The sequence below is a fragment of the Urocampus carinirostris genome, chromosome 7 (genome assembly GCF_059441175.1).
Source record: "Urocampus carinirostris isolate Australia breed hairy pipefish chromosome 7, RoL_Ucar_1.0, whole genome shotgun sequence".
Taxonomy (NCBI): Eukaryota; Metazoa; Chordata; class Actinopteri; order Syngnathiformes; family Syngnathidae; genus Urocampus; species Urocampus carinirostris.
Genome location: NC_142355.1, coordinates 14,646,602 through 14,665,271, shown reverse-complemented (window position 1 = coordinate 14,665,271; position 18,670 = coordinate 14,646,602). Strand labels below are relative to the sequence as shown.

The window sequence follows — 18,670 nt, the reverse complement described above, 5'->3', positions numbered from 1 at the left end:
CTCCGTTTCTGGCTTGTGACATTGAGACTTTTGGAACACTTGGTGCACTAATGCTTTATTAAAAAAATATTTTTATGGACAAGGGACACAAAAGGCACAGGAATGGCACTATAACAACAATTGTATTTAGTAATACAATAATAGTTTGCGGTAGTGCAGTTTACTTTACACGGTTTAGCTGCTTCCTGGATTTTCTTCCTGCATTGTGTTTTGAATCCTGGTTGGCTGAACATTCACACCACCCCTTTTCTGCCTGTGTCTACCTGTACGCCAATAACATTGCGGTTTAAGTTCTACCTGAAATGGCTTGACGAACCTACATTTGTCACTGTTGGCATGGCACCCAATTGGCCCCACCCGTGTGTCACGGTTGCCATGGCGCCCAATTGGCCCCGCTGGTGTGGCGCCAGCTGCAGCTTGTTGACAGATTGGCTCCCTGTCAGTATTTAAACTCTGTCCTGTCAGTCCCCTTTTGTCAATCCGCCTGCAAAGCTCTGTTTTTACACGGCAAGCCCTTTTTTGCCTATGCCGTGTTTTTGCTCCTGTTTGTCTCCCACTACGATCTGTTTGACCTCGACCACGTCTGCTCTCTCGTCCCGAATTACGACCTTGTTTTTATCTCGACCACGTCTTCTCTCCTCTTCTGGCTTTCCACTGGTCTCCGATCCCTATCACGTTTTTGCTCTTCTATCACGGCTATTGACCCATTTTTTCCGTTCCCGACACCGCCATCGCTCGCCACGGAAATACCACTTCCACGTTCAGAGCAACCTGCTCCCCGTGACCAGCGATCTCCGGATCGTCTGTGCAATTCTTTTCCTTCTTGCCTATAAAACTGTGAGTAACCTTACGCGAGTGAGTCCTGTTTCCGTTCTGGTCCTGACAACATTACGTACGCCCAAATCTTTATCAACATCGAGTTTCTCTAATAGCCATCATTTCAACAAAACACTCTGGATCCAAAAAAGCAAAATACTTGGCCTTCTCCACGTATACGGTAAAAACATTTGTAAGCAACATTTTTTTTACTACAACCTTCAGAAGATGGTGAAAAAATAACATCTGAAGTTAGGATAATGTCCTGAAACCATTTTCAACATACGGTATACATATACTCTTATGCAGTGTAGCAGTATTTTTATTTCAAAAATTCTTATTTGACAGTACAAAAAAGATTTAAATTTGTTTATGTTTGTACAGTACTTTTATTTGTCGAACAAATGCTTGGCCAAGTCGTTGGTTTTAATGTATAATAGATCTGTCAGCAACCAGTAGCGGGCCACAGTTTGTTTAGTACTGGGCTGCACAGAAAGTAGAAAATAAAAATGCCTTATTTTTTCCTTACTCGGTATTTATTATTATATACAACCCCCAAAAACCTGAAAGTTTCGGTATGTGTTACACACAAGGTTTTTACTGTACTAGATCACTGTATTCGAGCAATGATGTATCAGTTTACAAATCCAGCTCATCACATTTGCACAGCTTTGGATCAACAGGAATCAAACCCAGACCACCACGGTGAGTGTGCCAAATCCCAACCATTAGACCACAAGGAATGTTATTGACATAGTAAAAGGCATTATTTTTTTATCTCATCATCACACTATTTTTACTCAGTGCCATGTTGTACAACGTTGGAGCATTAAGGGAAACAGTTCAGCCAAAACAACATTGTACATTGTGATCTAGTGATTACACAGATTTAGGGTTGTTATTATTAGTTTTAACATTATTGTTATCATTATCATTACTAATGTTATTATTGGGCTGACTCGCAAGAATTTTGCAGACACTAAACCGGTCTAAATGAGTTTATATAAAAGAATGTTTCTACAATCGCGAGTCCTTTTTGGAACGCGACCCCCGCGAGAGAAAATTCAAATTTTTTAAACTTCTGGTTCAGCGGGCTGGGTTAAAAAGCCTGCAAGGCCGCATTTGAGCCGTAAACTGTAGTTTGTCCACCACTCCAATGAAAAAAATTACCGGCCGATGCCAGAAGATCTTCAATGCAACTCAACTCTGAAACGGAATGCAAGTGTAGAATCCCTGCTGATGACTCACAAGAGTCTGAGAGAATGTCATCATAGCGCAGTGAGTGTAGAAACATGCTTTCCACCAGCGTAAATACAAACTATTTTAATTAGCTTGTTTTAGTTTTACAGGGCATCGGATTGGGAAAAATGTGCTTTATCTGGGATTGTAACTCAGTAGGGAGGTTCCTCAAGCTTCACTCTGGGCTGTTAGACCTAAACACATATTTGGATAAACAGAAAGCCCGAGGCAAGAAGCGAAATAAGCATTTTTAAAGAAAGATCTCACCCTAGGGCTCTCACGCTCTTATATCGCATACACAGGCATGCACCATAGCTTACAGCTACTGACTAATTGCATCAATAGCAGGCCAAAACAAACACAACCATATAGGAAAACAGTAAACCCTGCTTACTTGTGTTCATGAGGAATGGGGGAGGCCCAGGCCTGGCACAGGATCCCGTTTACTGTGATCGACCTTCGACCTCGATAGCTTTCACCGCTACCCATGATGCACTCACGAATGTAATCTGGAGAAGACAAAAATAATATGATAGAATGATATAGAGTAGTCTTTATTGCCATTGATAACACCATAGTGAACTATGCGTTCCAGGATAAACAAAATAAATACGTAATGAAGTTTGAAAATAAAATAAAGGAGCTAAAGAAAGTCTGACAAAGGGGCAAAATATTTACAAGGTAGTGCTAGAAGAATGAAAGTGCAATTGCTTTTGAAATGTGAAAACTAGTGCAGTAATTTTCAGAAGGAAACGAATTTTCTGCATTTTACATTTTAATGGGGGGCGGCAGTGGCTCAGGAGGTAGAGCGCTCGTCTTGGGATCAAGAGATCGCATTTCGAATCCCGGCTCCTCCGTGTTACATGTCGAAGTGTCCTTGGGTAAGACACTGAACCTCTAATACCCCCAATAAGCAGGTTAGCGCCTTACATGGCTGCACGGCCGCTATTGGGAAATGTGAAGCACACTGTAAAGCGCTTTTGGGAAGTCAAGCATTCATACAATTATTGAGGTTTATCCGTTACATTACTAACTGTATTAAGTGAATTTCCGCGTTACACAATGAAAAAGTAAACCTTTAGTAAACCTTTCAATTAACCAAGACATTTTTATCCTGAAAAGGACTGTGGACAATTGTTTTCTCTAAGGCTAATTCATGGAAAAATGCCATAGATGTATATACATAGTGGATGCCACAGTTGTATACATCTATAAGTAGTGTAAGTCCATGCTTTCGTTAATCTACGTACAAACAACCGTTGTCAGCGAAAAGGAAACAGCAATGGACCATGCAAGAGCAAATGTGCATGGGGTTTCTTTCATTTTGGTGAAACACATGAATTAAATCACTCTTTATATAACGTCAAAAGTTAAATGCAAAAAAAAAAAAAAAAACTTCCATTTTCGTGACGCTGTTTTGAATAGAATGTGCATGAATAAGGGGTTATTCGGTTGTCACCTGTCTTGAAAACGACTCATTCAAATTGCTCCAATCAGAGCCCAGGAAACAAAAAAAGTATATGATAATGTATAAAAATGTAGATATACACAACCACTTGCAAAAAGTATTGAAGCACCAGTCTTGCAAGTGTTTAATAATGGAAAAAATCTGCGATGCACGCAATGACGTGAAAGTCAAACAAACAAAATAGCGAGGGAGTACTGTATTTACAGTTTGGCTTTGACGAGGGACATGTGATTACCTGAATATTTTCCACATTCTTTTGGATGTTTAAATAGTGTTAGGGCGGGAGCAATTTCCACAGTTTATGCACAAGGTCGCATAATAACACAAAATGATGCATAATGCGTGGCGACACAAACAACGACATTGGTCCTTGCCCTTCCTTTGTTTACCTTCCAAGGGGAGACAGGGCTATAACAACCTCCGGGCTGTTTCTTTTTAATGAATTTGATCCTAAAATAGCAAATGACGTCACCTTTTTTTTGATAGAGTTGGACGTTCAAGTCGTGTTGCGTCTGGGCGACCGGCGAGCTGCGGTCGAAAGACAGCCACTGGCATTTCCTGTTTTGCTGATCATAGAGGAACGCTCTAGACACAAAAACAAATGAGGTAGTGAGGGGAGATAAATAGGGGAACTGTGAAGCTTGAAGGCAGTATTCCACTCAATTATCACCATTGTTATAACTTACAAACCATTAAATGGAGGCCCGAAGAGAGAAAACATAATGTTCTTGAATTCATTCAGCTTCGTTATCGTTTTAAAGAGGTAGAAGTAGACCTGGGTAATGCAAGAAAACATCTTAGAGTCCTACGAGTTTCTTCTTCATGAATTTACCCTTGGCTGAAATTGTTTCCAAAGTCACCTTACATAAGCCCGCTTGACTTAATTGAATAATCAATGGCTCTCAATAATAGCCAGAGCTATTAAATTCCAATGTAAGTCAGAATTGGTTGGGATTTCAGTTTCGCAATTAGATGTGGATAGCACATTTGAACCAATCTTACAGTCTTTGGAAACATGAAGGTCAGATGTATTCCTTCTCGAAAAATGTGTATTAAACACCAAAAGTGTGCTTTACTACAGGACTAGATTCTCAAGACCAGTGGTCTCCAAGGTTTTTTTAAGCGGAGAGCTACTTTTGGTTACTAAACAGTGCAAAGAGTACCCAGTTTGATATGCATTTCTAAAATTAAAAAATATTATGTTATTATTAAGTTGTTATTATGTTATTACTGTGTTATTACCAGGTTCATTATTAAAAATAGGGTTAAATAGACTCAGAAAGAAAAGTGTAATGACACAGCACTGCCAGACATCTCAGCTGTCCTCGGGGGGCACCATGTTGCCTGTGGGCACTATGTTGGAGACCCCTGCTTTATACACATACAAAGAATGAAGGTGCAAATGCAGTTCTAATCGATTCATTTGTATCCATCCATCCATAAATACATGCATACATGCATACATACATACATACATACATACATACATACATACATACATACATACATAAATACATACATACATACATACATACATACATACATACATACATACATACATACTTACATACATACATGCATGCATACATACATACATACATACATGCATGCATGCATGCTTACATGCATGCATGCATGCTTACATGCATGCATGCATGCTTACATGCATACATGCATGCATACATGCATACATGCTTACATGCATACATGCATACATGCATACATGCATACATGCATACATGCATACATGCATACATGCATGCATACATGCATACATGCATACATGCATACATACATGCATACATACATACATACATACATACATACATACATACATACATACATACATACATACATACATACATACATACATACATACATACATACATACATACATTCGCTGCACCCTTATCCTCACCATGGTCGATTCATTATCATAACACAAAAAATCTCAAATCTCTTTGATAATACATTAGAAGTTTACACGCCTTTTGAGGGGCTTTCCGAATCCTCAGAGTTTCTCCTGGAATTTGAATTCCACAAAACTACATATTTGGTGATATTTGATGCCCTGTCCTGATTTTTATAGGGGAGGACAATTTTTTAATAACAAGTAAAAATGTTTGCTTTTGTCGAAACCTGGGACCTAACTTTATAGAGCACACGTTGGTCATTTAGGTAATGATCTTAGTTTTTTAAAGTTCTAATTCTAGAAGTAAACACTTTTAGACTGATGCTGTAATTTATTGTATATTTTACCAAAAATATTAAACCTTTTCCATTTAGTGGATTATCATTTGCCAAAACGGTACATGAATCATCATGAATTTATGTTTTGTTGATCATATTATCTCTAACTGTAATATTTGTGGAGCTACAAAGTTGTAGGAAATGGTGGTTGAAATGAAAAATATGTTCCTTTATCAGAATAATCAGCAAATCGAGTGAATATTCATCTGGTAACGAAATGGTTAGGAACAGAACTACAAGAAGTCTCAAGAATCACAATGCAAATATTCAGAACTACAGGAGGTAGTCTTTTTGTATGAATTTAGAATGAATTCCACAGTCTTTGGGACTTTTCAACTGTTTATTATAATTTATTTTCGACTTTGTCTTAATTATTGTTTTGGGATGTGGAGGAGGATTTTTTACAATCAGTAGCAAATCCCATTTTTCCCGTTTTATGCATCAAAATTCTGTTTTACTTAAAAACAAACTCAACTGCATCAAAATGGTTTTCAAAATCTACCCAAAATAAGACACATGGAATTCTTGGTGTTTAAGTGCTTGTTTCAAACTTTATCTCATAATATATTGCAGACTTTACCTGCAAGTAAACGGCAGCTTTCTGTTTCGGCTGCAGGTTCGAGCGCACTTGGCCATGCTGACCTTCCTGCTTTTAGTCAGGTGGGTGGGGTTTGGGGAAGAGACCACCAGACGAACACCGTCAGTCTTCTGGTAGTCCTGCAGCGCATTTCTTCTGCTCTCTGTTTGGAAGGAACCACAAAGCGTAAGCATCCATCCATCCATTATCTGCACCACTTATCGTCAGTAGGGTGGCGGGGGTGCTGGAGCCCGTCCCAGCCATCTTCGGGGATTGGGCAGGGGACACCCTGAACTGGTTGCCAGCCCGTTGACCGGCACACAGAGAAAGACTCACTTGCTCATTCACACCTAGGACCAATTTGGACCTGCCAATTACCCTGACATGTATCTTTTGGAATGTGGGAGGAAACCGGAGTATACAGAGGAGAACATGCAAACTCCCCCCGGGAAAGTTGGGGTAGCTGGACATGAACCCTGAACCTCTGCACCGTGGGGCTACGCGCTAACCACCCAGCTGCCGTAGCGTTAGCATTTAAATCATTATTTAACAGGTTCAACTTAGTTTAGGACTACAATATATTCAGTACAAGTTTATAGTTTAGTAAAATTTCAAAAAAAAGATAGACGACATGATTGAATTTTGACCTTGCAAGAAGAACAGGAGAGTTCCCCCAAATGCCAAATTCGAAATTTGTTCTAAAAACACTTCCCTGAGGACTTGGTTTTTGATTAAAACTTCTAGGTTACAAAAAAACAGATCCGCCCTAAAGAATGAATAAAAACGCCAATAGTGATGTAAACAGTGCACACTAGTCAAAATAATAAACAACAGTGAGGTATAAGAGTCAAAATAACGATATAGTCAAAATAAGCTTCCTATGCAATATCCTTTGCAAGTGTCCAATACTAACATTCAGAATAACTTTTATAAATGAATCAATTCTTAACTGTTTGAAGGAATTTTATTGTTTAAATTTTACTGATCATCTGATTTTTCTTTCTTTTTCTTTAATTCTTTTTTTCTTTCTCTTTCTTTAATTCTTTTTTTCTTTCTCTTTCTTTCTTTCTTTCTTTCTTTCTTTCTTTCTTTCTTTCTTTCTTTCTTTCTTTCTTTCTTTCTTTCTTTCTTTCTTTCTTTCTTTCTTTCTTTCTTTCTTTCTTTCTTTATTTCTCTCTTTCTTTCTTTCTTTTTATTTCAAAAACAAGAGGGGAGTGGCAAGTTTGTGCTCGTTAGGTGCTCGTCCCAGCAAAAGTATGCAATTATCTTTTTCACATACCGTTTGCCCGTACCTCATGCAATTTGATATTAGTGGGCACGATAGTTGCAGAACAAAATATTAATTCTACTCAAGAAGTAGTTTCTTTCTTTCTTATTTTCCTTGTGCTTCTTTCTGACCTCTTTTTTATGTCATCCCCATGGCTCCGTATAAGCTTTTCAGAGGAATCATAAACTATGTCCTTGACTTTCTCGTTGCTGTGTTGACTCATCGAATCGGGGCTCCATTTATGATGCTTTTCATTGAGTGTCTGTGATTTAGCTGTAACTACACTGACCTGAATGAATCGTACCTGACAACCTATAATAATTTATCTTTTTTTATGTGATTTTTTTGTGAGACTATTTCAATACAATTGTATTCCGAAATTAATGATTTTGCCTAGCTTTAGCGAGATTAATTGTTTATTATCAAATGTCATTTTGCTTTTGCCATTTTTTGCAAAATCTTGTTGCTATAATTTAGTTCTGTGGTTGCTGTCCAAATGACATTGGGCAGAATGACCAGCGACTAGACCTTTATTTTGTAAAACCGGGTCCAAGATGAAGGTAGCATGGTCACCAACACTACCATTCTATGTGTTGGACTACCGCTTTCCCTCCTTAGAAGGTCTGCTGATTAAAAAATATAGATATATGTATAACTTTTTTCCAGATTCAAACAATATTAAAACATTTTAAATCTAGTCGAGCAGGTACCAGAGAGTGCAGGACGGACAGGATCGATACACGAGCAAGATACCGGACAGGACGGGACAGACAGGATCAATACCGGATACTGGATACTGGAGCGAGATACCAGACAGGATGGGACAGACAGGATCTATACCGGGTACTGGATACTGGAGCAAGATACCGGAGAGGGCAGGACAGATAGAATCGATACTGGATACTGGATACTGGAGCAAGATACCGGACAGGAGGAGACAGGCGGGATTGATACCGGATAATGGAGCCTAGAGCGAGCTACCGGACAGGGTGATACAGGCAGGATCAATACCGGATACTGGAGACTGGAGCAAAATACCGGACAGGACGATAGAGGCAGGATTGATACCGGTTACTAGAGACTGGAGAAAGATACTGGACATGACAAGACAGGCGGGATTAATACCGGATACTGGAGAATGCAGCAAGGTACCAGACAGGATGAAACAGACAGGATCGATACCGGATACTACAGCAAGATACCGGACAGAACGAGACAGGCGAGATCGATACTGGATACTGGATACACAAGCAGGATACCGGACAGAGTCAAAATACAAGTCTTGAAAGTGCAGAGGTTCGTTGATGGACTGACAAGGAGTGAATAAGAGCACTGAGTTTAAATAGGAGGGCAATCAGGCAACGAGCAGCAGCTGGCACCAAACGGGCGGGCCCAAGTGAGGGCAATGGGCAACCGTGACAGATTGTGTTTTGGGCAAGGAAATCACTCGAAAGATTCAAAAGTTGGGTGCAGGATTTGAAATGTTTGTTCCCCTCTGCTGCCATCTCTTGGCTCAAAGTCACTTATTGCAGCCTTAGGCGGACTGTTCATGATACGGGTGCAGGTACATTCATTTCTGACATGCGCTCGAATAAACTCTTCTTGTTGGGGTTTGGATTGGAGTTTGGACTGTACTATAAGCAGGCCTTTTCTGACTTTCACCATTTTTATGCTCCACTCCTTATTCGAAATTCAATGAAAAATCTGCAGGGACGAGCATGATGTCTCTTTACAGCACTACTGGAATCCCCCTTTCCTCGAACCTAATATGTTCTGCCCCGAACAGCTCTGATGATTGTAAGATGAAAGAAGATAGGCGCAATGAAAAGTAAGCCATAGGGCTGTTAAAATCGTTTAATACTACTAACCTCTGCAATTGGCTGGCTACCAGTTCAGGGTGTCCCCTGCCCACTGCCCGATGATTGCTGGGATGGGCTCCAGCACCCCCGCGACCCTACTGAGGATAAGAGGTGTAGCTAATGAGAGACTAACTAACCTGTGTTTTGCCTGTATTTTAAATTTCTTTCAATGTAGCACTCATTTTCTTGAATTGGCTTGTGCCTGCAGTTTCGTGGGGGCAGTGTAGAAGCACGCTAGTCATGTTTTCAGGGACATTTAGTAAATTTGAGTGATTTTCTTATTTTTGTATTTTACAGATAATGTGTCAAAATCACTTTACAATCACTGTATTATTATATTGTGAGAATGTTTTACTTGGTCTAGTGATTCTAAATATTGTCAAGAGGTTTGGCTTTCCTAACAATGAACAATATTTGGTTCTTGACCTATTAATGTGAACTAGAATGTAGTACTTCTTGTCTGCCAAGTGAGAGAGAAAGTTTGATGTTTTTCTTAATAAACTATTCTATGTGGTTAAAATTACGGGTAAATCCCTGTTTTGTAGGGCTATAAGCAACTACCTGACCTTGGTTCCCTCTAATTATTTTTCAAGGTTACATTGTTAGTTTTTGTTAGACAAAATTTAGTAGTTTTGGTTACACAGACGCCCCCCTACTTCTGACCATTTGACGTACAAAAAACAGTAGATTTTTCCGGGATGTCGAAAAATACTGTAAGTTAGATTTTGTATTGTGCACCTTTTTCCCGAGTACAGGACAGTACTGAAGTGCTTCTTTCCGCCACTAACCACGTGTGGCGCTGTGAGGGGTCACCCAGCATCCACCTCGAAGAAGAAATCCTCTTCCTCTTCCTAGTTCGTGTGTAAACATACTGTATCTCCAGCGCGCTAAGAACGTTGACATTTTTATTGTTTAATATATCTATTCAATATGGTTGGTGTAAAGTGTAAAGAAGAGGCGAAGCGTTTCTTTTGAAATTAAAGTGGAATAAGAAAGCTTGATGTGGTTGAGAAAACGGTTGGATCGCTTTTTTTCAGCCACGTTTTACCACCGGAGGAGGAGTTTGCCCAGTTTTTGAAACTCATCTTTCAAAAGTAAATTAAACTTACTTTATTTATCTTTATAGAGCATATTATTTTATGAAATGTTTAATTTTTAGTACAAGACAAAACAGATTAGTCATACAAGCCTTAAACATACTTATACAAACCTTAAACATACAAATATAGCACTGAAGCAATTCAGGAACAAATTCAACGTTTGTAAGTAGGGCAGCGTCTGTATTGGGTTTATTTAGTCTTTTATTAGCACAGGGGTGGCGAACAAGTTTGACACTAAGACCCGAAATTTTTAACTGTGAGAGTCAAAGAGCCACACCACGCACTGACCTGCCATGACAGACAGACACACACAAACACACACAATAAAAATCATACTATTTACCATAACACACTCCTCTCCTTACAATACAAGTATTGTTCTTTGTTGATTTCAAGGAAAGTGTCCACCCTCAATACACACAAAAAAAAATCAACAGGAAACAAGGCAAAAAGCCACAGTATATAGAAAATATGATGAGGCAAAGAGCCTCATTCTTATCAGCCAAGAGTCGCATGCGGCTCTAGAGCCACATGTTCGCCTCCCCCGTATTAGCATATTTGATATTGCAGTAATCCAAAACGAATCAAAAGTGATGCAGTTACATATTATTCGAATTACGTTACTAATTACATTTTTCAACAGGTAACAAGTAAGTGTATCGGATTCCCATTTTAAAGTACCGCAAATTCCGGACTATAAGCCGCTACTTTTTTCCCAAACTAACCCTGCGGCTTATTCAGTGATGCGGCCAATTTATGTAATTTTTCTAATGGCCGCCAGCGGCGCTCGAGTACAAAAGGTAAGATTTAGACCGTTGGAATATATGCGCCGTGGAAAACTGCAACTTCTTGGCTTGTGCACAAATTAAATTAGCGTGAACATACCCTCCATCGTGCAAAATACAAAAAGAAAGGCACATGACGCAGCTTTCAAGCTAAAAGCAATCGAGCAGTCCGATAAAGAAGGAAACAGAGCTACTGCACGTAAACTTTACCAGACCCGTTTACTGTGTTGCGAGCGTGTTGCTAGCGTGTTGGTACCATTAACTGCCCTGCCACAGGCACCGTTTGGGATGAAAGTTATATCATTATTATTAAAGCTTTGAAAACTCTCTCGGTGTACCTTCTTTCTTTGTAAATATGTGTAACCATGTATACAATGTATTTGCAACTGTATATTTTTGTATTGTATTTATTTGTATTTATTTTAGAAACGTATTCTGATATGTTTTGCACGGGCAAATGAGAAAGAAGGGGCGGAGCAAACACGGGCTGACGGGAAGTGGAGTAAAGGTGAGACGTGTTTGTGGAGGCGGCGGACAATAGTGGATATACCGTATTTTCCGCACTATAAGGCGCACCGGGTTATAGGGCGCACCCCGAAAAAATAGTTTTTGGTCCTATTTTTGACATACATAAGACGCACCGGATTATAAGGCGCTACAATGGGAACGTGGACAAAACAGTGAGATAGTTCAGTCCAACTTATTACCCCCTTAGCATTCCCAAAGCTTGCAAAGACGCAAATACGTGTCGAGAACACGTGCGGATGCGGTGTCCGTAAGATGTCACTCAAATGCATCGTTCCATCATTCGGAAGGTTAAAGTCTTGGGATTCAAGAAATGATAACCATTCCTTAGTATCTATTTTCTTTTTCGCTCGCAACTTTACTGTGCATATGACAATAAACACTTGGAATTGAGTTTAATTTAAAAATAGACACTCCATTCCATCCATTATCTGCACCGCTTATCACAGAAACATCGAGTTCAGTCTGAAACAAGATACAGGGACAATATAAAACCCGGAATAGCTCACCGAAGTCGTTGTGTTCATAATAATGTGCAGGCAATGTCCTCTTATATCCGTGAGGGTAGTAAATCCAGGAGAATACAATATTTACAAATACAGAATAGAAAAAAATGCTTTCTCTATGCCTTCAGCCACATGCTATACGCATTCATCTTTTTCGGCCAATTGCAGGCTTTGTTTCGCCGTTTAAGCCAATGGCAGCCTGTAAATGATAAAAAGGATCCGCCCCTTGACCTCCGAATAACTTTAGCCAATAGTGATCGATTCAACTGATGATTGACACATCTTTTTCGGCCAATTGCAGGCTTTGTTTGCCGTTTAAGCCAATGGCAGCCTGTAAATGATAAAAAGGATCCGCCTCTTGACCTCCGAATAACTTTAGCCAATAGTGATCGATTCAAATGATGATTGACACATTGGTTAGCCAATGAAACGCTGGTAAATAAATCCCAGCATCCACTGCGTACTACTTGGCGTTCGGGGGAAAATCTAGTCGGCGGCTGCAAGTTAGTTGGAAAACTTTGCAACTTTAAAATGGATCCATAAATAAGGCGCACTGTATTATAAGGCGCATGGTCAGCTTTTGAAAAAAATACTTTTTTCCTTGGATTACTTTCAACGGGACCCAGATTCTGCAGGTCTGCATCAAACCTTAAGTACCGGTATCATTTTCCATTCATTATGCCGGCTGTGATTTTCGGACTGTATACTTCAATGAAGGACATTGAGTTTCGATTGCGGGACTTAAAGTTGGGTTTGGGTTAATTTTGTGTTTGTGTTACATATTTCAATGTGGGCGCATGCGGCTTATATACAAGTGCGGCTTGTGTAAGTACAGAATCGGTTTTCTTCTTAAAATGTGGTGAGTGCGGCTTATAATCAGGTGCGCTCTGTAGTCCGGAATTTACGGTAATCCTGTTGGCGCAACTCAGAGGTGGGGCTTAGAATCAGGACTTGTTGAACCCCCTTAGTTCGATGTACTCCCTGTGACTCACAACAGCCTTAATTTAACTAATGTCTCCGATGGAGGGCTTCATGTCATGCGCAGTGGATACATCACTTAAGAAGCATAGTGTGCAAGAGCGCACGCTCTCACACACTTTACAGTGATGCAGGCAAACCAATGACACAAAGCGGTCAAGTTTGTTTCCCCTGCACGAACAAGCACACAAATGAGAGATCGTTTGAGAAGTAAATTACACTTGCTCTCACATACAATATTACACTCTAATATGCATGTGTCAAACAGGCGGCCCGCGGGCCAGATCAGGCCCAGCAATGGTTTGAATCCGGCCCGCAAAACAACAGTGAGAGAAGCGCAAGAGGAAAACGAGCTGTGGTTTTAAATATTTCCACCGGATGTCACCAAAGCCAGTTAACACTTGCAAAACAATTGTGGTAGTATTTCTCCATCTCTCTCTGACTCACTTCTTTTTTATTTATTTCTCCTTCTTTTTCTTTCTCCTGTTCACTCTCTCTTTCTCTCTTTTTTTCTCTTTTCTCTATTTCTCTCTCTCTCTCTAACTCTTTCTTTTTCTATGCCTTGCTCTCTTTCTATTTTCTCTTTCTAATTTACACTTTAATTCTCTTTCTTTGTCTTTTTCGACCTCTCTCTCTCTTTCACCTCACTTGCCTCTTTTTCTCCTGCTGACTCTTTTTCTTTCTGTCGTTTCACTTCTCTTATCCCATCTATCCATCTATTATCTGTACCGCTTATCCTCAGTAGGGTAGCGGGGGTGCTGGAGCCCATTCCAGCTTCTCTTATTCTTTTTATCGTTCTCTTTTTTCACTTTCTTTTACCCTACATATTAATTTCCCTCTTTTTCTCCATTCATATCTTTATTCTGCTCTCACTATTTCGCTCACTGTTACTCTGTCTCCCTTGTTCTCCCTATCTGTTTATCACTCTCTCTTTCCCTCATTCTCTTTCTCTCTCTTTTTCTCCCTCTCTTCTTCTCTTAAACTTACTAGTCCGGCCACCGTGAGATTTTTTATAGCATTTGCGGCCCCCAGCTAAAACGAGTTTGACACCCCTGCTCTAACACATGCACAACTATACTTTCATACAGACTGTCATACCCATGCACAACCACTGCTACCACTAGTGTGTATGAGACTATAGTAGTATATATGAGAGAAAGGTGTATACATAACGCGCATAAACGGTAACGGGTAACGAGGACAGCGGAGAAAATAATCGGGACTACACTTCCCTCCATTCAGGACATTGGCCAGAAGCGCTGCTTATCCCATGCTAAGAACATTACCGGGGACCCCTCTCACCCCCATCATGGACTATTCACTCTGCTAGCCTCTGGGAAGAGGTACTGCAGTGTGCGGTGCAGGACCACCAGGCTCCGCAATAGTCTAGTCCCCCTGGCCATTAGACTGTTAAATGGTCATTCTAACATATAGTTAACTTAAATCTAAACGGCTTCTAATTTGACTTTTGCACTAGTGGCAGTTTTTTTATAGCTTGCCACTCCTTGCACATTTGATCTCTGCACTATTGTTACTTACAGTGTTATTACTTACAGTGTTATTGTTTACAATATAATGGTACTGTGTACCTGACTTGTTAACCTGACTGCCCATCTTGCACATCTGGTTAGCGTCTCTTCTTGCACTATCGGCACTATGGTAAATAACACAATACAGCTTTATTTATATCTGTACACTGAAGGACACTGAGGGAAACTGTGGGAGTCAGATCCATCGACATTTCGTTCTGTATACACGTGTACTAGAATGACAATAAAGTAGATCTGAATCTGAATCTGAATCTGAATAAAATACAAGTTATTAATAGGAGGAATGTCTGATATTTTTAAAGAGCTCTTTCTGATCCGCTCAATGAAGAGTCAGAACTTTCGGCTCTAAAATAGTTTCCTCAGATTAAAAAGATAAAAATAAAATTAAAAATATGATATCTTACTAACAATAATGAAATATTATCCTCCAGATTAAATCATTTTGAAAATATTTTATGTTACTTTATTAGAATAGCCACTATTGTTTTAATATACATGACACTTTAACCTCTTTAATGTTTCAAAATATTTATACTGAGCAAATCACACATAAGTAACACCACTCTTATCAGCCAGTCATGAGCGCTTTCAAGACAGAGATGGGAAAATAGAGGAAGAGAGAGAGAGAAATTGAGTGAGAGAAAGAGTGAGAAAATTAAGATAAAGATAAAGAGAGAAGAAACATGAAGAGAGAAGAGAGAGAGGGTAAAGAGAGAGAGAGAAAAGAGAAACACAAAGGGAAATAAGGAGAAAAAAGAAAGTGAAAGTGAGAGAAAGAGTAAGGGAGAGAGTAGGGAAAGAGAAAAAGAAATGAAAAGAGAAAGTGAGTGAAAGAGAGAATGAGAGGGAGAGAGATGGGGAAGGGAGATGAGAGAGAAAGGGAGATGGGAGAGGAAAATAAAGAAAGAAAATGTGAGTGATAAAAAGACAGAAAAATGTGGAGAAAAAGAGAGGGAAACAAGGGAGAGAAATGAGACACAGAAACAGAGAAACAGTGACCAAAAAAAGAGAGCCAGAAAAACAGAGACCAAAAATACAGACCAAAAACAGAGAGAGAGAGAGAGAGAGAGAGAGAGAGAGAGAGAGAGAGAGAGAGAGAGAGAAAGAGAGAGAGAGACAGAGAGACAGAGAGAAAGATGTAAAGGCGGTTCCGAAAGGAGCCTTGTCTTTACTAGCTCCTGTTTATACTTCAAAGAGCTGGCTCATAAAGCCGCTTCGTTCGTGAACGACCCGTCACTCATACAGATCAACTCACTTTTCTCGTGGTGCGATCAAGGCATTATATTTGTGCACCACAACAGAAAGGATTTGTTTTAAATGGAGTGGAAAGGTTTCAAAAAGAGGAAGAAAAACATTGGCAAGATTGCAGGATAAGTTCACTTTGTCGTGCAAGCCACGGACAAACTTACCTGAGTAGGTCAGCACGCAGAGAGTCAGCAAAAGCTTGTAAATCCACATCGCTGTGCACATTATTTGATAGCGCACATAAAAATAAAACAAGCAATTAAAGTGAAAGAAAGCAAGAAAAAAGAAGAGTCCGACGCTCACTGGGAGATGTTGCTCCCACCACTGCGCAGAGGATGCGTCTCCTCTCCTCCAAGTACTTCTTCCTTCTCCTCCCCTCTTCCTCCCCCTCCAAGTCAGCCCTCCCTCCTCTTCTCTCGCCCACCCCATTAACTTCTTCTTATTTCAGCCTTCTTAAAACAAAAGTGGCCAAGAAGAGGCTCCCATCATGTCATAACCAGAAAGCAATTTCTCCACCTCGAGTGGCCAATAGATACTGAATCTGATGCATGTTCAGGAATACACTAGGTGTGGGCAATAAGCGGAATTTTGGTGTCAATACTGATCTGACACAGATACTTTTTGCTTGGAAATGTCATCGCCTAGGAATAATTGAACCCCTTCCCTGTTAAATTCATTTAAATTCACGGTAAACACAGATTTGTCAGGGACCAGGAACGGAGACGGGAACCCAATTGCGTTAGTTTCTTAGTTTTATTTGAAGAGATGTAAGCTGGCACCCACGATCCAGTGATCGTCGATTGTGGGGAGCAGGTCGCTCGTGACGCGGAAGTGGCACTTCTCTTAGCGGGAGCTGAAGGTTCGCAGCAATTGGACGGACGGCAGTCCCGTGACAGGTAGGCAGAATCAATACGTCTTAGCAGGCAGGTCGATGGCCAGGGCAGGACAGTAGCTCGTAAACGCGGGGCAGAAACAGGTCGGAACCGAAGGCAGGAATCAAAACAGGAGAATAGTCTTTGGTACTTGCTAATCTGGCGAAACACACAGGAACACAGGAGTACGATCAGACGTCCTTGTCTGAACGCTGAAGAAGTGAACGTCAGCAAATCGGAGAGCGCGCTCCGGCACGCCAAACTATTGCCACAGGTGTCTTCACTTCGGCAATCATGACAAGATTGAAGATTGTTTGCACTAAAAAGTTTTATCTTATTAATTGAATAAATGCATTTTTAACTTTGGCAATATAAGAATAAATATCAATATTTTGATTATAACCGCTACAGAACAAAAGTCAAGAAAGTCAATCCCAAAAAAAGTAGCAATGTAACATAAAATTCAAAATAAAACAACGTGACAACTATACCTTACGTTGCACAATATTCTAAAAATGAAGTGCAAATTGTCTAGTCAGATCTTGTTTATTTGTGTAGCCCTTAATCCCAAGAGGTCTCAAAGGCCTGTACAGACTACAGTCTAACATTTCCCCTGTTCTTAATTCTACATGAGGACAAGGACTATCTAAAAAACTTCAACATGAGGAGAATGAACAGAAATGTAGGTAATAACAGAAGATCCGATTGACAGCCTCCCGAAGCCAACATCATTATTATCGTAGCTCTTTCATATAAGTGTATTTTAAGTCTACATTTAAACACTTTGACCGAGGTTGCAGATCAAATTTCAGAGGGCAGAGCGAATGGACAACGCTCTCTAACCTATGGATTTCTTCTTGGCTCTTGGAACCACTAGTAAACCCACGATTTCAGAGCGAAAGCTCTAAGCAGGAACATAGTGGAATGTCAAATTTTGTAAAATATGAGGGGGCAAGTTCATGCAAAATGTTGTATAATCCCAAACTAACAGGGAGCCACAACAGGAAAACCACTTAAGAAAATCGGGGTTCATCTGATCAAACTGTCTTTTTTTATTTTAAAAGCTTGGAGCAGTATTTTGCACTACCTGCAGGCTTTTAGTGCTAGATTTCAGGAGACAGGAGAGAAATGTATTACAGTGATTGAATACAACAATTACCTCATTTGAGTTGTCTTTAAAAAGTAGAAAGTTAAATGTTTTTCTGAGGGGTATGAATAAAATCATTTATAGACACTAAATTGGACTTTCAATGAATATATTGTAAAATGTTTTTGGTATTCTCTTCATAGTTTATATTGTCAATAAATTATTTTAATCATGGCCCCACATATTTAATGTACTGTAAAGAAAAATTGTGATGATGATATAAAATCTAAAGCCTAGTGGTGTCGTGGTTAAGAATAAGTACTCTCACTGCTGCAATTAGCTTACATTCACTATTGTATAAATGTGGTCAATGACGTTTTTCTAACCTCTCAATTGTTAGGCAAATAAGGTACTATACTACGTAAAAACTTTGAGATAAGTTTGTATAAATGCGGTAAATATTAATACATGATTATGTCCCTTGACCCGCTGTCGCCATTTTATGTGGGATTAGTGGAGTCTACATTTTTCCCCTAATGAAAAATA

At 39.7% G+C, this 18,670-nt stretch overlaps 1 protein-coding gene across 1 annotated transcript in view; it reads right to left on the bottom strand.

The window, feature by feature from the left end:
* hgfb (hepatocyte growth factor b) overlaps positions 1-16,468 on the bottom strand; it is a 62,651-nt gene extending 46,183 nt beyond the window's left edge. The window contains exons 1-4 of the mRNA XM_088339838.1: positions 16,330-16,468; positions 6,354-6,513; positions 3,996-4,108; positions 2,450-2,564 (exon numbers count right to left, since the gene is read on the bottom strand). Coding sequence (XP_088195964.1) covers positions 2,450-2,564; positions 3,996-4,108; positions 6,354-6,513; positions 16,330-16,390 — 449 coding nt within the window. The 5' untranslated portion in view covers positions 16,391-16,468. The remainder of the gene's footprint in view (positions 1-2,449; positions 2,565-3,995; positions 4,109-6,353; positions 6,514-16,329) is intronic.
* Between the last annotated feature and the right edge of the window lie 2,202 nt (positions 16,469-18,670).